General features: G+C 45.0%; 2 protein-coding genes across 4 annotated transcripts in view; one reads left to right on the top strand and one right to left on the bottom strand.

Moving 5' to 3' along the window:
- Positions 1-3,001: 3,001 nt before the first annotated feature.
- On the top strand, positions 3,002-10,263 carry tmed1b (transmembrane p24 trafficking protein 1b). Its single transcript, XM_083655582.1, has 5 exons — positions 3,002-3,275; positions 3,920-4,017; positions 4,128-4,317; positions 7,400-7,567; positions 7,702-10,263. The coding sequence occupies exons 1-5, from the start codon at positions 3,069-3,071 to the stop codon at positions 7,750-7,752; spliced, it is 714 nt and encodes a 237-aa protein (XP_083511708.1). The 5' UTR covers positions 3,002-3,068; the 3' UTR covers positions 7,753-10,263.
- Positions 10,264-12,646: 2,383 nt separating this feature from the next.
- The window catches only part of LOC310794093 (dynamin-2-like), a 31,658-nt gene continuing 19,688 nt past the window's right edge, over positions 12,647-24,616 (bottom strand). For 2 of the 3 annotated variants that reach the window (XM_083655982.1, XM_083655984.1), the window contains exons 11-20: positions 24,082-24,168; positions 23,801-23,871; positions 23,475-23,529; positions 21,747-21,857; positions 20,251-20,360; positions 18,756-18,867; positions 17,256-17,423; positions 15,924-16,150; positions 14,811-15,041; positions 12,647-14,538 (exon numbers count right to left, since the gene is read on the bottom strand). In XM_083655982.1, the coding sequence (XP_083512108.1) occupies positions 14,469-14,538; positions 14,811-15,041; positions 15,924-16,150; positions 17,256-17,423; positions 18,756-18,867; positions 20,251-20,360; positions 21,747-21,857; positions 23,475-23,529; positions 23,801-23,871; positions 24,082-24,168 (1,242 nt within the window). In that variant the 3' untranslated portion in view covers positions 12,647-14,468. The remainder of the gene's footprint in view (positions 14,539-14,810; positions 15,042-15,923; positions 16,151-17,255; positions 17,424-18,755; positions 18,868-20,250; positions 20,361-21,746; positions 21,858-23,474; positions 23,530-23,800; positions 23,872-24,081; positions 24,169-24,616) is intronic. The other variant, XM_083655983.1, reaches the window with a different exon arrangement.

Raw genomic sequence — 24,616 nt, 5'->3', positions numbered from 1 at the left:
TCACTCAACTCAACAGTATCTCCTACATCGATTTCCAGCACCACTTGTCAATTTGTGATTCACGCCCCCTCTTTTATTTGCTCGCCTGCTGTCAAGTATCACTGATACAGTACTGTGGTTCAGCAAGCGCACGCAAGAAGGAAATGCAGATGACAGGGGGAAGAGAAAAAGAGAGTGCTTGTGTGTGTGTGTGTGTGTGTGTATGTGTGTGTGTGTATGTGTGTGGTGTGTGTGTGTGTGTGTGTGTGTGTGTGTGTGTGTTTAAAGGGACACTCCCTATACGACTACTGAGTGTGGTTATCTGCCCTCAGCTGACACTTCCTCTCTTCAACTCTTCCCTCCAGTTGTGTCTGTTTTTCTGTTATCCACTGTTTTGTACCGCAGGGATGACACATTTTTGTAGGCTTTTACCCAGAAGTCCCTGCTGCACTTCCTGGTTCTTACGTGTAAAAGTCAATGGGATTTCTGTATGGGGATTTCAGTTAAATGCAGGAAATAAGGTCTTAACAAAAGTTTATGAAGCAGCAAAATAAACAAAGTGTTAACGTGTTTTTATGCGATTTTCAGAAGACGCTTCAAAAAGTCATAAAAGTGGTCGTCAAGATGATCTTTGCTGAACACAAAATTGGCTGTTTCATAAACTTTTGTTAACCACAGACCTTTAATCTCATGCATTTAAACGAAATTCCCCGTACAAGAATCCCATTGACTTTTGCATGTAAGAGCCAGGAGTGCTAACGTCCACAGGTCTTCTGGACTCATTCCTGCCTGTACTCAATTTGTGTGCTACTAAGAAAAAACTGTGCGCGACAATTTAGGCATTTTTTGTTCTCCTTATTTAACGAGGCTAACTCATTTGATCTCTCCTTGCAAAGATTTCCTCAGCTGAGGTTCCTAATCAGCAACAATCTGTTGACAAGGCCACTTCCCTAACCTGCGGGTAGGCCTGCTGCCTTCTGCAATGTACATACACATCTCATTGGATGCTTTGCAGAATGCTGCTTGTCTTTTTTGAGGAACACGCTGCAGGAACCTTCAGCTGAAAGTGTCGTGATTGAAGATGACTGAAGATGATAATGTGCCAAGTGACTCAGTCACACCAAGTTCAACTTGAGGCAACACTTGTGTTTTTTTTCCGGGCAAATTGCCTCATTTCAGGTTTTCACCACTTTGTTCGAGAGTTACTGATACTGTAACACTTTGCACTGTTTGAAATTCAGAGCTATTTGAGCTTTTAATGAGGGGCAGTTTGCCCTCTGCCTTCTTTCACATACGTTAACATTGCAAAAACCAGGCACATCCTGTCTCAGAAAGATGCAGAAAAACTAGTTCACTTTACTCATAGACTATTGCCATTCTTTATTATCAAGCAGCCCAATACGTCTCTAAAGACTCTCCTGCTGATCCAGAATGCTGCTGTTGCACGTGTGTACTCACAAGAACGATATAGGAAAAGAGATCATATTTGATATAAGCTGCTCTGCACTGGCTTCCTGTAAAATCCAGAATAGAATTGACATCCTTCACCTCAACACAATGCAGGTTATACTTCAAACTTTCCTCTTCATATAGCGTATAGTTAGTGTTAGCTCAACAACCCCTAGTTATGTTGCTATTCGTAGTATTCCCACCATGTCACAGGCATTTCCTACAAATATGGCGCTTTACAATGCACACCGCTCATTAGCTGTCATTTGATTGTAATCACCTGCTAATTGATTGATTGTTGAAGATGGCCGTGGTTTTTTTTCTGCCATGACACACTGAGCTCCTTATGTACACATTAATGTCCCATGACTTGACCTGGCTTCTTCCCCAAAGTACTTGTGCTTTCTCATTCCTGCAGGAGGATGGACCGACCCTCCATGATCACCAACCCAACTGGTCAAGGCAGATGTTGAGATGTACGCCCACCTGCCAGGTCTGCTCGAGGTTTCTTTTCTTCCCTGTTCAAGTGTTCCTTGTTGCTGTCACCAGTGCATCATGCACTTGTGAAATTGTTTCAATTGACACATTACCAGTGCAATTTCAATGTCCTTGCTCATGTGAGAATTGTTTCAATTGCTGGCTCTAAAATAAAGAGCCTGGTGTTATACAGTACCTGCTCCATTTGGGCAGTGGTGGCCTAATGGTTAGAGAAGCGAGCTTGTTGACCGGAAAGGTCGTTGGTTCAATCCCTGGAACCAGCCGGATTAATCTGCATAGCAAGGCTCTTAATCCCAACCGTGGGTCTGATGATGAGTGGCCAGCCGGTCAGTGTTGTACTGGTCAGCTTCCAGGTATGAATGTGTGTGTGAATGTGAACAGGGCGCTCCTGAAAAAGAGAGCATTGCTCACGTGAGACTCCCCCTGAATAAAAAAAAAGTTAAAAATGTGTAAATCATCTCGATATAATTTATCTGACTCCATATATTGAGTTTGCACAGTCAACACAGCGACACTTTGACATCCTCATGTTCAACACACACACACACACACACACACACACACACACACACACACACACACACACACACACACACACACACACACACACACACACACACACACACACACACAAGGTTATGCTCAGTGAAGATAATGATGCAGGAGGAAATGTGCATGCTTGCTTGGTGCTGCAGCACGATGAAATCTTAATAATAGATACTTTTGAGATGGAAGGACATGAACCAAAAGTTAAACATGGGGCCACTGGAAATAATAATAATAATAATAATAATAATAATAATATTAATAATAATAATAATAGTCGCATTTATTATTACAAAGTGGTGTCTGTGTGTGTGTGTGTGTGTGTGTGTGTGTGTGTGTGTGTGTGTGTGTGTGTGTGTGTGTGTGTGTGTGTGTGTGTGTGTGTGAGATATACAGTAGCTCAGCAGCTCAGCGATGGAGCGATTGGAGGAAGATTATGGCTACTCTTTCTCTTCTGATTGGTCTTCAGTATGTTCCTCGTTTGTGGGTTCTATCCAATCACAGGGTTGCAAAGTTGTGCTGCGGAAGAGTGATGCAGAGGAAGAAGATGGCAGAAGTTAGATAGTGCTGTTTGTTTTGGGAAATATATCTTCACCATGGACCTCAGCCGTGAAAAGGGGGAGAGCAGCAGAACGCGTGTGCTTGTCGTTGCGCTAGTAGTGTTCGCTTCGTGTTGTTTGGACTCGGTGCGGCCTTTCGGACAGAGCCAAGACAGCGAGTTCACCTTCCAGCTGCCAGCCGGAACATCCGAGTGTTTCTTTCAGACAGCAGTGAGGAATGGCACGATGGAGGTCGAATATCAGGCAAGTGGCTATAGCACCTTCCCAGTGATCTATTATTGTAGCATTATAAATAACAATGTTAGCATTGCATCGTACCGCGCATATTTTGATAACAGTAAACTACTAGCTACCAAACGCTACTAGCTAGATAGGCTACAAAGGTGATAGCAACTTCATATTGGAAGTTAGGTGAGCAATAAGGCGTCTAATAAGCATAATAAGTGGCTCCACAGGATACTGTAGATGTCACATGTGTGGTTTAGCTTGCCATTTTCCAATGGGTTCGTTTTCTTTAGCTGTCCTGGTGCTGAATGGGTAAGAAGAAGTCAACTATGCATTAGGTAGGCTATATCAAAGTAGACTAGTATAAACAACTCTACACTTGGCCACACCAAATAATTGTAACTGAAAGATCTATTAACACTGTCTGATTTGCTGTGTAGAGTCAGCACTCATAAGTGCCTGCCCTCCTTGTTGTTAGCATGTTTGTTTAGTGGGAGAGTCTTCTTATTGAGAGGACAGTGTGCTCAGGCTTGCAATGCACTTAACCCAAGTGTGTGTGTGTGTGTGTGTGTGTGTGTGTGTGTGTGTGTGTGTGTGTGTGCGCGTGTGCGTGCGCGCGCGCGCGTGCGTGCGTGCGTGTGTGTGTGTGCATGCATATCCAGGTGATAGCAGGGGCAGGTATGGATGTAGACTTCACCATCATCTCCCCCGGAGGCTTCCAGCTTATCGTCGAGTCTCGGCGCTCTGACGGAGTCCACATGTTAGTGCTACCTCTGATGGGTCTCAATCCTTGATTGCAATTATCATTCATATTCCAAGAAGTGTTGGAGCTATTTCAATTCTCTTTGAATGCATTTCTCGTTTTTCCAGGGTGGAGCATACAGAAGAGGGAGACTATCAAATATGCTTCGACAACAGCTTCAGTCGCTTCTCAGAGAAGATGGTGTTCTTTGAGGTCATCATTGAGGGACAAGGCGGAGATGTTGGCGGGGATGACGAGTGGGCGGGGCTAGAGGAGCCTGATGGAAGCATGCTGGAGTACAAGCTGGAAGACATCCGGGTGAGAAGCATCCCCTACTGACACCCTGTTTCAGCTTTAGATTCTTAAATTAATACAGAAAAGGAAATGATTTCACCACCACAAGGGCTGCGTGCAACTGATGATTATTTTCATTATTGATTAATCTCACAATTATTTTCTCAACTAATCGATTCATCGTTTAAAAGGTACAGGACGGACAAACCCCGTCTTTATTTGTCACAATGCCGTTATACACACAGTACACACACATGCTTAGAGGCACTATGAAATTTGTCCTCTGCAATTTTCCCAGCCTGGCTCGTCCTTCTCCACGGTTCAGGTCAGGAGCGGTGGGCAGCTGCAGTGAAGCACGGGACCAACCTCTTCATACGACAATCTTCTTGCATGTTCTTGCAGAACATGCAAACTCCCCACAGAAAGGCCCTTTTCACGAGATAGCCCATGTGGGCACCGAAGGCATAGGTAGACATAGTATAGCCCCAGTGCCAACAGCGTCCCAGGCGAGAATTGAACCCAGGACTTTCTTGCTGTGAGGCGAGAGTGCGAGGCAACAACACTACCACTGCCACCATGCCCTTGGAAAGGCGCTATATAAATCCAATCATTATTATTATTATTATTATTATGCCCCCGTGCCACCATGCCCCCGTGTTCCACTGCCACCATGCCCCCGTGTTCCACTGCCACCGTTCCACTGCCACCATGCCCCCGTGTTCCACTGCCACCATGCCCCCGTGTTCCACTGCCACCATGCCCCCGTGTTCCACTGCCACCATGCCCCCGTGTTCCACTGCCACCATGCCCCCGTGTTCCACTGCCACCATGCCCCCGTGTTTGGTCTATAAAATGTCACAAAGTGGGGGGAAATGTTGATCACTTTTTCCCCAAAGCCCAAGGTGACATCCTCAGATGTCTTCTTTTGTCCTCCTGACCAACAGTCCACAACCCAAAGAGAATCAGTTTACTGTCATAGAAGACTAAAGAACCCGGAAAATATTCATGACATTAGTCTAAACAATGAATCATTTATAAAAAAAGGTTTGGCGATTAATTTTCTGCTGATCGGCTAATCGATTAATCAACTAATTGTTGTCCCAGCAGCTTATTATTAGAGCCCTGTGTTGTGTTTTTAGTTTAGAAGATCAGTTTAGTTTGACTGAAACACATTTTGTTTGGTTTGCAAGTACCACTTGTCCTTTAAAAAGAATGGAGCCCTTGTACCAGTTGTTGCACCTTTTAATGCATGAATTTGAAGGAATTTCTGAGAGTAATTTAGTCTGCTTTGTTTCATATTTTGATTGTTTATGACTCCGAGTATCTTACTGTATTTCACACTGAGCAATAATTTCTTCGGTCTCATACATGCCATGTTTTCCATGAGCAAATGCATATATTTTGTTTCAATCTTGCTGATGACGTGAGGGAAAAGGGATTTGATTCTAGGTTTAAGATTGAGGCATTGCCATACAAATCTCTTTGCAACCACAATTGTCCCTCTGGTCCTAGCCTATAATCCAAAGCACGATTCATTGATTTTAGATTGAGAAGAGTCAACTCAATCAACCTAAATCGTTTTGTTGTTTTGTTAGCCAACAAGCCAGCAGGATAATTGGCAAAGCAACCCACATGCAACTACTAGAAAACTACTAACGCTGCCTTCTACCCACATGCAACTACTAGAAAACTACTAACGCTGCCTTCTAGTTGCAGGTTAGCCAGCTGGCCACATGCTGTGGTTATCCAGCTGTGGATTTGCCAACAGACTGGCACAAAACACACATACACACAGTGAGTCACACACATACACACAGTGAGTCACACACATACACACAGTGAGTCACAGTGAGTCACACACATACACACAGTGAGTCACACACATACACGCAGTGAGTCACACACATACACGCAGTGAGTCACACACATACACACAGTGAGTCACACACATACACGCAGTGAGTCACACACATACACGCAGTGAGTCACACACATACACGCAGTGAGTCACACACATACACACAGTGAGTCACACACATACACACAGTGAGTCACACACATACACACAGTGAGTCACACACATACACACAGTGAGTCACACACATACACACAGTGAGTCACACACATACACACAGTGAGTCACACACATACACGCAGTGAGTCACACACCTACACGCAGTGAGTCACACACCTACACACAGTGAGTCAGAGATGCATCACTGGCAGAATGATCAGATCCCAGCCAAAACCAGCACAGAAGGGCACCTGGTTAGTGCAGCGGTAGATTCCCTGCCTACCAACCCGATGGTCGCAGGTTCGAGCCCCCGTGTTACCTTCAGCTTGATCGAGCGTCCATATATACAGGCACAATTGGATGTGTCTGTGGGTGGGAAGACGGATTAGGGGTATGTACTGTATGTGTCCTGGTCGCTGCAGTAGTGCATCCTCTGGTCACTCGGGGCGCCTGTTCGAAGGGGATGGGCTGAACAGGTGGGAATAGCGTGATCCTTCCATGTGCTACGTCCTGTCAATGAAACGCATCGCTGTCAGGTGAAAAGAAGAGGTTGGCGACTGCACATGTATCCGAGGAAGCATGGTGCTAGTCTACAACTCTCCCTAGATCGGCAGAGGGGGTGGAGCAACGACCGGGACTTTATGGAACCCACCGCAGGTTTGGGCAGACCACGCCGGGTCTGCCCAATTCGCCCAATCCGCCATTCGCCCGCCTACGCAGCAGTTAAGCACAGGGACTGGCCAGGAGCAAGCCTTTTGTTTTCTTTTGACAGCTCGACAACTCATCCCATTGGCTCACTTGAGCATGGGCGCCTGGCCAATCCCGGCACTTGCATAGGTGGGCGTGGTCTGCCCACTCTGGGGTGGGTTCCATAATGACGCGGACAGTAGGGGGAATTGGCCAAGTACAATTGGGGAGAAAACGGGAAATCCAGGAAGAGGAAGAAAAAAAGAGCGAACAGCACAGAAAATAAACTTGCCTCTCGACTTACGTCGACATGGCCTAGTGATATATTAAGAACATCTCTCTGTCCACCAAACCTTTGCTTGCCATCGCTGTCTCTATCTTCACCTCCTCCTTCTCTTCCTTCAGGAGTCCATGGACTCAGTGCACCGGCGCCTGGAGCGGAGCCGGCAGATGCAGACCGTGCTGCGGGCTTTCGAGGCACGAGACCGGAACCTTCTGGAAGACAACCTCTGGAGAGTCTCCTTCTGGTCCTGTGCCAGTCTCCTGGTCATGTTGTGTGTGGCACTCACTCAGGTAAGTCGAGTGGTCAACACGTGCCCGTCGTTCAAACGCTCAAGAACCGCAAAGGAATCGCAATCGCACAATTTCAAACACACAAACTTGATGTTGAACACATGTTGCTCTCTTGTTTATTTCTCCTTTCGTAGGTCTACACCGTCCGCAAGCTGTTTGACGATAAGAGGAGGGTCTGCACATAGAGATGTTATCGAGCCCCATTGCAAGGCAGGTGGCAAATGAGAACAACATCTAAAATACGAGATGCTCAGTCGGTTACCCGTTCTGATCATGCTCCATCAGCAATGCAACTCTTCGAAGGGCACATTAATTACATGTTTTTTTCAGCTATCTGATCTTGTTTTGGGAGGTGTCTAGAGTGGTTTGTGAACAATAATGGGGCACTAGATCATAATGGATAGCCAGTTGTTGGTTATGTCATTTTACTCAGTGCCTTTAATGTCAGGGGAAATATTTTGAAATGAAGGCGCTGCCCACAAATACTGAACAAGAACGCTTCTTGGTGTCCTACACTCCTTAACCCTATGACCTGGTTCATCATGCCACAATTCAAAAATATCAAGCAAACTGCGTTTTCTTCTTGGACTCGTAACTTGGTAACACATCTCATCACCAGTTTACATGGCACGGCTGAATGTGCAATAGTGTTGTTGGCCTATTTACTCTTCCTGACAGGTGAGGTCTTTTCATCACACCTGTGATTCCTTTCCATGGGTCCAGGTATAGAGACACTGCAAGAAATAGGCCACGCCCATCACGGGGGAAATCGGTCCGTTCACTCCCATTCACCAGCGTCATTTTCCTTGAATTAAACATACTGTAGCTAAAAGCTGTTGTGTGGTGGGCTGGGCACACAACAAATGTAAAAAATCGCAAATTAAAGTTTTTTTGTACTCCTGAGCAAAACAAGGAAGCCATTGAGAATTGGTGAGAAGAAAATGTGGATTTAGCTGTCAAGGAAGTAAGTTGGAGTGTTCATCTTCTGTATATACGATCTTTGTGTGCAACACGCAACCATGCACGTGACATAGGAGAACGCCAGGATTGGAGGGGGGGGGGGGGGGTTTCTGTTTTCCCCCGTCTTGGGCGTGGTTTCTGAATGATGACGCGTTACGCAGTGTCTCTATTTAGTGAGTTTCAGCCTAATCGAGGGTGTTACTGATTTCTTTTCATGTGCTGATCTGTAGACAAAGGAACAAAGTAAGGAAGAGGGTTACTTTGAGCTTAGAACGTGTGCCTCAATAGCATGGAACGTGCCGTGTGAATCCAATGCTGTGTGTGTGCAAATAACCTTGGAGAGCCATATATGCAGTTTGTATGTTGATCCACGTATCTGTCAGGAGAATTAATAGTGTGATTTATAAGCTGTGTTTTTTTCTTCTTCTGTGCTCTGTGTATGTTTCATTTTGTCTTGCAGGCAGTCAAACTGGCTTTTTTCAGATCATTGTTTACGTTGTCAAAGAATCGGACATTTTGATTGTACTCAGAAGAGAGACATTGAGTGGATTTTTAAGAACTTTCGTTTGATACTAGTGTACATAATCATTAAAATCAGGTTTTCACAGGAGCCACTGCTTTTAATAAATGCATTTTTACACAACAAATATTTAGTTTGACATTAGTTATGTCATCATAATCGCTGTGCAAAAACATAAGAATTCTAGATAGTACGAGTATTGAATTGTGTAGACTTGTTTCTCAACCTTTACAGCTCCACCCCAAAACAAGGGGCTGCAAACACAGCCATTATTTCACAAGACAATTCATTTATCACAAAAATGAAAAATAGATTTCACATATACCATAACTCAGCTTGCTTGTGTGCGCCTCACACGCTGCTGGGAGGTAGCAACGAGTGTAGACACTTGTTGATGTAGCTCCCCCTAATGGCTGACCTTACCAAAGATATAAGATCAAGATAAACTAAGATAAAATAATTTGTCTTGTCATATAGCTTGAGTGATTCTGACATTGGGTGTTGTTGACTAACAATGCTGTAGGTTAAAGTTGGTATTTAAGTGGGATGTCGCTTTTTTTTAAATCAAACCCTTCAAAAGATCTGTATTAATTAAACACCAGGTTCTACACTGTACTTAACTTAAAAGCCATTTGTAGAAAAAGCTTCCTTGATCCAGTCGCTGCGTGCATCTAGAATAAGGCCAAATATGAGCTTCTTCCTTTACAGTAGGGGCTAGTTATTTAGGCATTTCTTTCACATTAGTACAAAGTGGAAAGTGACAATAGAACAATGTGGCAATGACCATGAGCCAGATTTGAACTTAAAGCCTGCAGGTGTGTGGTACTGTACATGTATGCACAGTACTACTGCAGCATCTATGATTGAAGGAAAGTATAGCAGATTTGCATTTTTTAAAGCATTCTCTAAGGTTAGAACAACATTTACATGAGCTATACATTTTAAAATGTAATGTTTGGGGGTATAAGAATGTCGGTGCAGAACAAATACTCTGTTGAATTGTTAAATAATACATCCTTAGGGTTGACAGATGCTTGTGGAATCAGGAGATCACAGACTGATTTGTTGTGGAATCAGGAGATCACACAGACTGATTTGTTTTTTTTTGGTATTTATTGATAAAGGGAACAACATACAGTATGATCATTTGAGGAGAAGACTACTGTAGTGTACAGTGTGGGGTTTTTTCTGTGTCTCTCTGAAATTGAGCTGTATTCATAAAAAAAAAAGAAAGAAAAAAGGTGTTACTTGTTTTATCTGCTGATTCTGTGTTTGGATTGCAGTCGAGGGGGTATGAGGTCCTGTACATTCAAACTAATGTGCCTGGTTATTTATGTCCAACATTAAGGTTCAGAGGAAAAATTACAAGTACTGCTTTATTGAGTCAAACTGCAGGTAGAGGGTCATACTGCACCCACAGTTTGTTTTTTGCATTTTAGACTTATAGCTGATGTTCTTATCTGGAGCAACTTACAATGAGCACAACAATGGAATACTTTATTCTCCTAGAATCTAGGAGAATAAAGTATTCCATTGTTGTGCTCTTTGGTGATGATCTAGGACCTAGATCACCAAAGAGTGGGTCATGGGTCAGTCATTTTTTTTTCAATAGATGTCAAAACAATATTTCTGGGACCCAGGAATGATCATGTAAATAGAGGTAGGAAGGTAAAAAAAAAAAAGAGAGGTTAAAAGGTATTTCTAAACGTTAGTGAGAATTAGTACAGGAATGAGATGTATGAAATGCATTTCGGATGCTACTAATAGCACATTAATATTCACAAATATATTTCTTTGATAACAAGATTAACATTAGACATACATTGTAAATACAGTATTACACTATCTACAGATGCAATTTTGCACGAGTGCAGTTATTTGTAGGGCAAAAATATAACACCAAAGGTATTAATGCAAACGGCACACACACAGTGCTGTGAGGTTTTTGGCACAGCAAGCGACTTTTGTCTTATTTCAACCTCATTTTCCCGTCTCTCTGTCTAACGAAAGACAAAACGAATTGACTGATTGATTTCATTAGTCAACAAAATGCCGCAACGGCTCTAGACAACAGAAACACTTCCTCAATGTGGTTTTCCTGCCAAGTCCAACAAGCACAAGCTACAGTACAGCAGCTCCTGCTGGCTGAGCTGCAGTACAGCACCTCCTGCTGGCTGAGCTGCAGTACAGCACCTCCTGCTGGCTGAGCTGCAGTACAGCACCTCCTGCTGGCTGAGCCAGTGGGTGGCTAGAGACAAAAGTCAGTGTGGGAACATCGATCATCATCAGTGGTTGGGACGAGCAGGGACGTGGGGAGGCCGTCTGTGTGAGGAGAAGACCATGATGAGATTTCTAACGAGGCTCTGATCATTATGAGCATCAGTAGCTCACAGCCTACAAACACAATGGAGAGACAGAGAAGAGTGACAAAGAAAGACATCTAGAGAACAGAGGACTGCATACCTTTATACACTCCTGTGCAGCGCTACAGTCAGCCCGAAAGCAATTGATATCACTAATATCTTTACTGTTGCCGTTGGCAACACACGGTTGCCACGGTAACTCACAGCTCCATCATCCAGCCAGGAGGGAGGGGCCTCGTGTCGGGCTGGACTTTGAAAAGTGAAACATGGCGTCTGATCTGTGCAGTTCTCTCCATTTGACTATTGTGCCCAATTACAATATATACAGTATATACAGTAGGGGTCGGGGAAAAAAATCGATTCACCTAAGTATCACGATTTTTAATGTCACGATTTTTTGAATCGATCTTTTATTCCAGAATCGATAATCGGATTTTTTTTTTTATTATTTTTTTTTTTTTTTGGGTGCTTGCAGTCAGGCCACTCACTGAACAGCAGGCCAGGTGCCGCCTACTGATTTACTAGTGGTTTTATTACTTTATTAGTCTGACGTAATAATTACACTTCAGGGTTAAAGTGGGTGCATCTCATTGTAAAATTGGACTTCAAACGGCCCAAATCTGGCTTCAAACGGCCCAAATCTGGCTTCAAACAGCCCAAATTTTTCGCCGCCGTCCTTCGGACGCCGGCACACACGTCGGCCCATATCGGCCTGGCCTGCTTGGTATCTAATGCCCGGCCTGAATTATGATCCCAGTCCGCCCCTGTTTTTAACTATATCGCCCAGCCCTACTCATGATATATAATATACAGTCTCTAGTGTATGATTCAACTTTTCCCATGTTCTAATCTAGTGTAAAAAAGCAAACAAACTGAAAAAAGAAAAGAAAAAAATAAACAAAAATCGCAATAAATCGTAATATCGAATCGCAATAATCGTAGAATCGCAATACTTAAGAATCGCAATATAAATCGAATCGGCACCCAAGAATCGTGATAGTATCGAATCGGGAGATAAGTGAATCGCCACAGCCCTAATATACAGTAGTCCTGTACAGGACTGATGTGCAATATATGACTGATTGGGTCAGAGGGCGAAGGGCAAAATGTATGTTAACTGCATGGAGATGGAGGATGAAATGAAAGCATGGAATTGAAGTGTAATGACAGCACAGGAAGGCTTTGGCGGTTACATGTGGTGGTGTGTGAAAAGTTCAGAAGAACAATGGAGAACAGCAAGAAGAAACACCAGCCGCCACACCTATTTTTTCTATCCCTTTATTCAGTCCATTTTATACACCTGCAAAATGGGTCCATTTATAACAGATTTCTTTTTTTCTGCGCAGAGTTGATGAAACAATTACAAAATAACAAACGCTTTTGGTGTACGAGGCACTTGGGTACATATTAAGAATTTTACGAACGAATAAAACTTCTTTGTGTGGGTGAGTAGTGCAGACGGATGGGGTGGCGTCAGGTGATGTGTTTCGGAGAGACTGTATAATTAAGCAATATATCACGAGAGCCAGTGTGTTGTGCCAAATATATCCCCCTGAGAGAGCTGTTATCCCACGAGGCCGCAGGCCGAGTGGGATAACAGCTGAGCAGGGGGATATATGCCACAACACACGCAGCTCGAGTGCTATATTGCTTTTATAAAACGGTTTCCAAGTATGATAATATAATAATAATAATAATACTATAAGTCCGACTCCGACTGGCATGTCATTCTGATAGAGTCAGTTGAAACACTACTGTAAGGCGGGACCGCAAGAACGTGCGGGTGATTTGATTGGATCGTTCTGGAGACTGAAGTTGACATTGGCCAATCCTGGCGCTTGCTGAGAACCTGAGAGCTTTCTGGAAACCCCGACAGGCAGCTCGAGCGCAGCGTTGCATTCTCAGCGCTTGCTGAGAAGCTGAGTGCTTTCTGCAAAGCCCGACACCAACTAACGTTACGGGGTTAAATGCGGGGTTAACAGCCTTTCTTTTGCAAAGAAGACATTAGCCCGCATCTATTCTTGTACAAAACATCATTTTCTGCGAAGTATTAGTAAAGTTATAAGCGAAGATCGATTCACAAGGATCTGACAGCTGTCTCCGCCATTTGTTTTTTTTGAAACCAAAGGCTTTTAGTAAGAGAGTTGCCATGGCAACCAATAACCCATGGCCATGGCCATGGCCATGGGTTATTGGACTCGGTTATTGGATTTATACAATGGCTGTGAACCAATCAGATTGCTTGATTTGAGAGAGCCGTTTTATAATTATCAGTAACACATCAGAAGACGTCCCAATACTGCAGTACCACCCTGCTTCCTCCTCCTGCATCATGCTTGATTGGTCCAGAAAATAGAATTACCAAGAATTGCAACTGTAATTGAAACTAACTATACATCCACAATGTTATTAACAATATTAAGGCATACAAATGTAATTGCTTTCTGGGTTTGGTCATCCTAATTTTAATAAAGTGATACGATGGCTGCCGGCTACCTTGCTAGCATCACCATACAAACAATTAAGAGGAAGATTACTTATTTTTAACCAAAACTCCTGTCTACTTACTGAGGTGCTTAGTGTCTATGATGACTGACAAAAAGTTAGCGAGCATACAACTGATGCAATAATGACCTTTAAAAAGGAGTGTTTTCTTATTGTTAAATGAACAAGTTATGAACCGCTTATTGTTTCCAGACACACTTCATTTCAAATGAAGTCAGCAAATATTTAGATTCCAGATCACTTGCTGGTTCATAACCGGAAAGTCGATGAAATTATAAAATCTCCCTTTTCATAATACTTAAATGCAGATAATCCAAGGGTGTTATACTTTGTTAAAAAGCTAGCATAAACATATAATCCAAATTAAATACATATAATGCTTCTGAAATGCACAGAACCGGAACAGCATCAGATTACCAATTACGGTATACCAATTATGTAGTAATAAGAAGATACATAAAAACCTGTCATGACTATCTCCACACAACAGAAATAGAAAAGTGTAAACAAAGTGTGCATAAACGGATAAAAAAGAAAAGGCGTTTGCGTGTGTCTAGTCAAGCAGGGAGGGCTCTGAAGGACGTATGATAGTGGGTCGGTTGGGAGCAGCCGGGGGTCTTCTGCTGCAGGGAGAGAGAGGAGGGGTGGAGGGGTGGTGGGAGAAAAGACATGCAGGGAAAAATATTACCAGCTAGTCATGCACCAGCCATCCCCAAACCAAAAGCCAGGGCAACCCTTGACCACGCCAGTCTCCTTTCTACCCAAATCACAAACAGCGTCTGACAGAAAGATGAAAGACTGTGTGTGTGTGTGTGTGTGTGTTTGTTTGTTTGTTTGTGTCTGTAGTGTGTGTGTGTGTGTGCGTGTGCGTGCGCACACACACATGCGTTCCTACCTGGGGATGCCAGGGGGCAGTGTAGGGGGCACGCGGGCCGGTCTGGAAGGGATGAGAGGAGGGGGGACACCAGAGTTGGGGTCGTAGGCCGTTTGGCCTGGCGGGGGTCCAGGTCTAGTGGGGACGGGAGGCCCCCCGAACGCTGGGGTGGAGTTGAGGGGGGCCCCCCTCCCGGCGGGCCGGCTGGGTGGAGCCCCAGTAGCTGAGGCGGGGCGGGACCCTGGGGGAGGGCTGAGACCACAGGAGGGGGTGGGGAGAGAGAGTTTTTATTTCAAAATGACACGTCCGCCATTTAAAACGAGGTGATAGCCCCCTTACAAAATGACTGGTGACATTCAATTAAAAATGGCTGTGGTTTATTAGTAAAGGTACAGTATTTGCGCCCCCTGGGAGACATTTCTTGCTTATCCAGGGTGGATATTATAGCAATTTTAGGTCATAATCAATTAGTGTAACGACACACAAAAGAAACGACCGGTATCTACAGAGACTCTGACTCAGCTTTCTCACCAGAAAATCCAAAGACGTCCCAGTATTAGCAACACTGTTTGTGATCTATTTGAAGTACAGTGCAAAAGCAGTGCAACAATGACTGTTTGTCCCCAAGCTAAAAGAAACCCTTATCTAATGGATTACTACTTTAAATATACAGTCTTGTTCATACCTACCAGCGTAAGTTTGTGTGCATTCCTATATATCTATCAATCTATCAATAGTGTAGCACTAGCTCTATTGCAGCGGATTGGGCATGATCAACCCTTCCGCGGGCAACGTTGCAGACAGAGTAGGAAGGCTGATCCGTGAGCGGCTGCTTCCGGGACGCGGGTCGGGGTCTTAATCGGCCTCGGCTGGGTCTACTGGGCGAGGGTGTATGATGTTCGATAGACCCGAAACACCTTACGACCAAAGTTAACATCACTGATGACGCATCCCAGCGCATGCTGTAGCATTGTATTTTGAATCGTATATATATATATATATATATATATATATATATATATATATATATATATACTGTATATATATATATATATATATATACACATATATATATATATATATATATATATATATATATATATATATATATATATTTATTTTCATGCTCGTTACCTAGGTTCCTTGGCCAGCCAGCTGTCGTCTACAGGTGGGGGCATCGGGGCGGAGATGGTGGTGGTGCTGATGTCCCCTATGATGACCAGCGCCTCCTTCAGAGCGTGGTACATCCTCAACATCTCATCCCTCCTCTGGGCTTGCTCTGGCGACTCCTCCATCAGGCTGCCCTGGTCCCCGGCAGAATACAGGTAGGCCAGCAGCTCCGAGTGGATGAAGTCTTTAGCCTGGGGATGGGAGGGAAAGGAGAGGGACGATCAGTCCAGCTGGGTTCCTACACAGGTGAGAGTGGCCCAGGGTATTAAGTCATTTCACCTAGTACTGAATCTTAAAATCATATTTTTTATAACCAAAAAAAAAGAGATTATTATACAAACTTCAAAATGTTCCTTGAATCACTCCACATCGCAGATGATGCGTTTTGCATCATCTGACGCTCTTCGCATCACCTCGTGGAGCCGCGGAACACATCTTAAATTGGTCGGGCCCATCAACACCGCAAAATACCCTGCCCATCAGAATGATGAAGGTCGTATCGACCCGAAACATAACTCATACAGTAAATCTACTGGGAGCAAGTCTCCACATAGTGCGCGGACTCTATTTTTCCCGGCTCCGGTGTTGTCTGGATCAGCGCCACCAGAGGAAATGCGTACAGGAGCGTCTGTCCTGTAGCCAGAAGAACACATGAGAGCCCGTTTTTTCTCGAGGTCAGTGGTGAGAGGAGGGGAAGAGAGCGCGTCCCTTCCTGTTTGTTTATTATGCACAACTACACACGAAGAATTTGATTTTTTTATTCGATTTTTTCCCCCACATTTGATGTTCAAAAGTAGAACGGGCCCCGGCCTGACTGGCCCTACCAGCTCCACAGCCTGTGTGCTGGCAAATCAACGAGGAGGTGTCGCTGCTGCAGGCAACATGGAGGGAAGGTCAACATTGTTCATTTGCATCATTGTAATGATACAAAGCTGGTTGAAAATCAGCAAGTCTTCCTTTAAGATGGATTTCTTTTGCAGTGTACACATTTAAAAAAAAGTCTAGACTTTTTCCAGACCCTAATTTCTTCACAGGATTTAAAGATTTTGGCCACTAATATAGCTAAAGTTAAAAAACGAAAACAAAACATGATGATCCCAAACTGTGTATCAGGAAATAAAATAAAATGTGTATATATGTTTTAGAACAGATCATCAACATTTTTCCATACTCTTCCATACGAGTTCAAGTCATAGAAATGATCAGATTAATTCTCCATACTTTTTTTTTTTTTTAAACCTGTGGACGAACGAAGCTGGTGACTAAAGAGGAAACATCTAGAGGAGAAAGACGTACACTGTTGATCATCAGGTGCATGATGGTCTTGGGCATGAGGTCTCTGATGGACTTGTTGACGATGCCGATGTAGGAGTCCACCAGGTTACGGATGGTCTCCACTTGGCGCTCCAGCTGGGGGTCCATGGACACACTGTCACTAGGAGTCATCATTTCTTCAGTGTCAGCCTGCAGGGAGGAGTGGCAGATCAGGATAGGAGGAGAGAGACACAGAGGAGATGACAAGGATGAGAGAGGTGGAAGAGTTATCTTCAGTGTTGGAGGAAGGAGACTATAGAGTGTTTCTGTCTCTCTTTCTATGGGCCCCATCGTCGTACGGCGCTATCGTTTGCGCAGCCATTTGCGCACCTCTTATGCTATCTTCTCTGCGTCTTAAGCTATCGTCTGCCTCCACCATCCAGTTTTGTGCTGGAATCTAAGCGCAGACACGGGGGTAGGCGTGGCCCAGGCGTGTCCGTACGCCTCTTAGCCTATCATCTGCCTCCCGCAAGTGTCATTTTGCGTTCTGGCGAAGATGCCATCGCCATGTTCCGAGCATAAACACAGGTTTGGGCGTTGCCCGTTCCAAAATAGGCGTTCCAGCGCAATGTGTTAGGAAAAAGGGCCTTGGGTGCTCTCAATTTTAACGCCACCTAATAGCAGGTCTTAGCGGGAAAAAAACCACTACGCCTGAGCGCTATGGGGCGCACACAGTATTCTCCGCGCAGTGCAGGAAATCCTCGCTTGGCGCGGCATGGATGTCACTCTCTCTCCAACACCTTGCGCGCGCACACACTCTTCCCTACCCAGAATGCCACATCGATTTTCAACTATAGCCTACATTGCAGAAAAAACACACTTTGATTTAAAAATGAGAATTCGTTTGTCATGGTTTTATTAAGCTACATAATTCCCGAACATACAGGTCTGTGGTGTGAGGTAACAGTAGATTGCTTTTGAGAAAGTTGTGCCGGCCAATAGGCTATGCAGTAACCTCTTTCCCTGCAATTGCAGCATGCAACAATAGCTTAACCCGAGGGGACAATTCTGATATAGGCTATTGAAATAGGCTAGAATTAAAATCTCACACATCCCTACCCTATTAAAGAAACAAATATTTTTAAATGTGTGTGTTATAGCCTATATGAACGAAACGACTAATTACAGTAAGCGCACGCTTTGGGACATGGGGATATTCACTGCGTAACTGCGCGGCAGCCCTTTGGTGTGTTTCAAATCGATCGTTCCATCAGCACCAATTTTCGCTATTCCAGTGCAAATGGGTGCTAATGCAAAATTACCGCCTTTGCGATGATAGAGCCCTATGTGTGTGTGTGTGTGTGTGTGTGTGTGTGTGTGTGAGAGAGAGAGAGCCCACTACACCCTTATATCTTAATAGCCTATTAGCCTTGAACATGTTCACCTATCTGGCCACATGCAATATTTGAATCCTTTGTAAATATAATTGAATTCCATGTGTGTAGATGAGGCATTCAAAATGTGTTATGGACTCTGAAGCACCTGGTCTTTCTCAGGATAAACTCCGGCCCTGAGGAACGAAGCCTTCCAGCTGTCTACATCCTCCTGTGTGTCACAGGCCAGCTCAACCTGACGCAGGTCTTTATACACGTTCCTGTAAAACACACACACACACGCACGCACGCACACGCACGCACACACACACACACACACACACACACACACACACACACACGCACGCACGCGCACGCACACACACACACACACACACACACACACACACACACACACACACACACACACACACACTCACACTCGTTAACCAGGGATTTGAACAGCTAAATGGCATACATGCCACTGTTACACATGTTTATGTCATATAGCAGTGGTTCTCAAACTTTTTCACATCAAGGGCCCCTAAACTGACACAAAATAGAGCACGGACCCCCCCACAAGATTTTTCTCAGGTTCCCCATGTAAAACTTCTGCTTTTAGATCTTTTATTACAGAGAGTGTATAAAACCTGTGAACAAAATAGTCAATACATTCTGTCATTGTGTTACTTATGGATGGAATTATAGTGAAAATAAATGATCCCCCTTTTTGCTGGGGACCCCACAGGACCCCCTCAAGGAGCCCACTTGACCGCACTTTTGGCCCATTTCCACCGCTGGTATCAACGCGGCCCCGCCCAGCTCGTCTCGCTTTTTTGTCTCATTTCACCGATCAAAAACGGGGACAGCCCGGGTTGTATTGGGGTCGAGTCGTGCTACTTTTCGTACCTGCCTCGTCGAGGTTCTATTCTGTGAACCCGGGTTCATACGGTGACGTGAAAACATTGTAGACGACTGATTGGCCAGGCAGAATCGTGTTTACTCTGTCTATCCTACTGACTGTCAATGCAGTGCTGCATACCAGTTTAGTGGGGATTACCTTCTCTTCTGTTATGCTTTTCCATCAGTCTTTTGTGTTGCTGCCTTCGCCTCTGGTGAAATACAATCGTGGCGGTGGTTTCAATTGTCCAAAAGTCCGCTGCTCAGGAGGCGCTTGTAGTTGAGTGCTGCGTCGGCTCCGCTAGGCCGCAGGCGGGGCTCTGGTGAAGCCGGGGTCTTGCCTGGTGAGAGGCCGCCGGGGTAGAGGCTTCACTCTAGCGCAACCCCCGTCCCTCGCGCCCGTCCCTCGCGCAGCGCATGTGAGTTTTGACTAACAACAAAGTGATATCCATTCTCCTGGCCGATTGTCACATTTGCCCATGTACACTGTAGGTCATTTAGAGGCACCAGTATTTCATAAACAGTTTAAAAGTTCTGTGTAGGGATTTAATTGTAACGTTATGTTATAGCCTACTTCGGAACATGGGCGGAGGGCAGATATGCGGTCGCTATGACGACCAGGTGTGGGCGGGGGCAGATGACCAGCGGTGGAAGCAAAACGTCCATCGGGTTGAAACGAGTAGAGCCGAGTGGTGACGGGCTGTGCAGGGCTGTAAAATGTGGTGGAAATGAGCCACTGAGAACCACTGGCCTACAGTACTCACCTCTGTTCAGTGTTGAAGATGGCAAAGACATGTTTGCTGGACATGAAGCCCTTTTCCACATCTCTCAGCTTCAGGTTGTCCAGAGGCAGCATGTACTTCTTCTCTTTCTCCTGTCAAAGCACACACAGGCACACACACACGCACACACACACACATGCATGCACGCGCGCACACACACACACACACACACACACACACACACACACACACACACACACACACACACAGCAGTATTACAGTCGCTTGCGGTGTGATATATTACCTCTCCACTAGACAATTACTGTTGGATCTCTCATTAGCTATTTGTCTGTATTGGGAAATGTGACTTTATTAAATACAAGTCATATATTTAGTCCCCCCTTTAAAGCCCTCATCTTCACAGATTGAGGCTATTTAGCAGGATATATACTATAAAGGTACATCATACAAGATTTATGGGGAATAAACTGAATTTAGAAGTGTTTAGCTTCCACTGTTTCCATGTAAACACCCGTACCTCCTCATCATTCCACTGTTTCCCTATAAACACATGTACCTCCTCATCCTAAGCACCCGTACCTCTTCATCCTAAACGCGCGTACCTCCTCATCCTAAACACCCATACCGCCTCATCCTAAACACCCGTACCTAAACGCATGTACCTCCTCATCCTAAACACCCATACCTCCTCATCCTAAACACCCGTACCTAAACGCATGTACCTCCTCATCCTAAACACCCATACCGCCTCATCCTAAACACCCGTACCTAAACGCATGTACCTCCTCATCCTAAACACCCATACCTCCTCATCCTAAACACCCATACCTCCTCATCCTAAACACCCCTACCTCCTCATCCTAAACACCCCTACCTCCTCATCCTAAACACCCCTACCTCCTCATCCTAAACACCCCTACCTCCTCATCCTAAACACCCATACCTCCTCATCCTAAACACCCCTACCTCCTCATCCTAAACACCCCTACCTCCTCATCCTAAACACCCCTACCTCCTCATCCTAAACACCCGTACCTCCTCATCCTAAACACCCATACCTCCTCATCCTAAACACCCCTACCTCCTCATCCTAAACACCCCTACCTCCTCATCCTAAACACCTGTACCTCCTCATCCTAAACACCTGTACCTCCTCATCCTAAACACCCCTACCTCCTCATCCTAAACACCCCTACCTCCTCATCCTAAACACCCCTACCTCCTCATCCTAAACACCCCTACCTCCTCATCCTAAACACCCCTACCTCCTCATCCTAAACACCCCTACCTCCTCATCCTAAACACCCTACCTCCTCATCCTAAACACCCCTACCTCCTCATCCTAAACACCCGTACCTCCTCATCCTAAACACCCGTATCTCCTCATCCTAAACACCCCTACCTCCTCATCCTAAACACCCGTACCTCCTCATCCTAAACACCCGTACCTCCTCATCCTAAACACCCCTACCTCCTCATCTTAAACACCCCTACCTCCTCATCTTAAACACTCGTACCTCCTCATCCTTCCACCAGGAGAGAGACTCGGCCGTCAGAACAAACCAGTAGTCCTTGGAGCCTCCCTTCATGATGCTGATGTTGATGGTGAGCCAGCCCCTCCGGATCACCTGCACAGAGAGTTCAGCAGCTGACTACACACCCAACAAAATGGCAATGTGCTTCGACACTAAGCAGGTGCAACGCTAAAAGCCAAATCTGATATAATAATATGGAAAGACACAATCAAAAACAGCACAGCAGCCATGCAAATCCAAAGTTATTCTTCATAAATAAAAGCACGACAACACAGTCAGATATTCAGTAAAGAGTAATTCTCGTTATTTTCAAAAAGCAGGAAAATACCACCCGGTTTGAAAATAACCAAAATGAGTCCAAATCAAGCCCTAGTGCATCTACTGAAAATACACCACAAACATGGAGACACAGAAACCAACATCACCTTCTCTTCATCCTTGCCAGACCGACAGACAGGGAGACAGAATGGACAGACACACAGGGAACATTAAGCCGACACAATAGCCCCTTCTCACGGGGGCCATTTTGTGTGGAAAAGGCAGGGTAAACACTAGGTGCAAGCAAAACACTAATGAGGGTTTCCAACTCCCACGATTGGAATTTGGAAACCCTCATTCGTGTTTTGCTTGCACCTGTGTTTACCCTGCCTTTTCGACACAAAATGGCCCCCGTGAAAAGGGGGGGCCATCGTCTGGGTGGTAAATCTCTCTCTCACTTCCTTCTTCTTTGTCACTTTTAGACAAATGTCTTTTTTTTCTCTCTAAGTGACCGTTGAGTCCCCCACCCAGCCAAAGAGGAAGTGACCAGTGCTTACAAGTTACTTACAACAATCTCTCCCTGCACCATCAAAAAGGAGGAACAGAAGAGGGGAAAGAGAGGGAACTAAAGAGGACAGACAGAGGGGTACAGACAGAGGACAGACAGAGGGGTACAGACAGAGGACAGACAGAGGGGTACAGACAGGAGTATGTACGTATGAAGCAAAGGAGGGGTAGTAATGACAGGACATATGGGCTTTAGACAATGGCCAGGAAAGAACAGGAAATTAACCGAACAGCAGAAGAAAGCAGCTGCTGTGAGGCTACAGTGGTGTGAGGGCTTTGCTAAAGCTGCGTTCACACCGACCTATTCAAGTTTTTCGCTGGCATCGAGTTTACATACAAAGTCAATGCAAACGAGCGATTGAGCGTATATTCGCCTGGGAGAAAAATCGCTGGGCGGCAGAGACAGAGCGATAGGGGGAAAATACGCTCGTCGCCCGAGATGAAATATCCCAACTCGAGCGAAAATACGCTGGCATCAGTCGCTCGCTGTTCAACGCTGATTGGCTGCCGTGTGAGAGCGAGTCAAGGATCACACTGGCTTGGAACAAACCGCTGGTTTATTAGTGTGGCAACAAACCGCATTGACAGGCTGACAGCTGACATGAAGTGAAGTCTGTACTACCGGTATGGAGCTCGCATTAGGAGCACGCTGATAGGCTTTAGCTTGTAAACAATGACGGTGGCTCGTAGTGGACAAATATCATGACATTGCGTAACGTTATAGCCCCCACATGTCCGTCAATTCGTGTGCCTGTTGATGAGCGATTTAAACAGAGCGACAGAGCGATTCCAAAGGGTTGAATCAAGCGACAGAGCGAAAAATAAATATCTCGGTGTGAACACAGCTTAAGGGGCGTGTGTGTTTGATATGAGTGTGTGCAGTACCTGATTGGGCATGACTCTCTTCTTGTTAGCGTTAGCAGTGGTCCTTTGCTGGGCACTGCAGGACGGGGGATCCCACATAAGCATTATTCACATTCTCAAACCCATCATAAAGCATAATGCAACACAGCCATCAAGGTGCTAGGAGTGTGTAGCTGTAGAATGCTTCTACCAATGATGGGACAACAGTGGGACTGCAGATGAAAATTAGCCCGTATGGCTAAATCTGGCACTGGATTTACATGATGGACTCACGTGCTCATGTTAATTCATGTGCATTGTCCCTTTTCTTAAATAAATAAACAAACAAATAAATCAATTCTTCATACTTGGCAAACCCAATGAAGTCCTCGTGGTTAGTGTTGATGTAGGAGAGCTCGATGTCGATCAGCAGCAGCACCTGTCAGCCAAGACACAAGACGTGTCATGCAGGCATGTCATCCACATAGAAGTACAAACTGTGCAAATGTACAAAAACATACATCTTACGTTCCACGCATGTACGCACGCGCACGCGCACACACACGCGCACGCACGCACGCACGCACACACACACACACACACACACACACACACACAGACACACGCGCACACACACACAGACACACACCTGGTCTTTGGTCTTGCTGTCTCTCTCTCTGACGTAGGTGGTGACAATTCTCTCCGTCTCTTCTCTCAGTCGAGGGTACGAGGTCAGCTGTGGACACACACGCAGAAAACACACACACACACACACACACACACACAGAAAACACACACACACACTGCTGCGGGTACCGTGATTACAGGACACACACACATACACATGCAGGCCTACATAACACAGCACTGCAAGCAAACACCTAAATAGCTACACCAAACCACAGTAATAAACCGTAATAAATATATAAACACAGATATTATGCAAGTCACTCTTTCAGACGTAAGGGTAGCGCTTGATGAGGCATGCACTAAGGCTTTTCCTACCAGCTTGAGAGGACCAGGGGATTATTATTATTATTATTATTTTAATTTCATTGATTTAACCTTGATTTAACCAGGCAAGTCATTATTACAGTAAGAACAAATTCTTGTTTACAACGGCGACTCACCTGGCGATTCTGTAGGTGTTATGATATTAACTCAGACGTGTTCACAGGCCTGCT

This window comes from Poromitra crassiceps (genome assembly GCF_964638095.1).
Source record: "Poromitra crassiceps genome assembly, chromosome: 19".
Taxonomy (NCBI): domain Eukaryota; kingdom Metazoa; phylum Chordata; class Actinopteri; order Beryciformes; family Melamphaidae; genus Poromitra; species Poromitra crassiceps.
The sequence above is the reverse complement of the archived record's forward strand: the minus strand, read 5'-3'. Positions and strand labels throughout refer to the sequence as shown.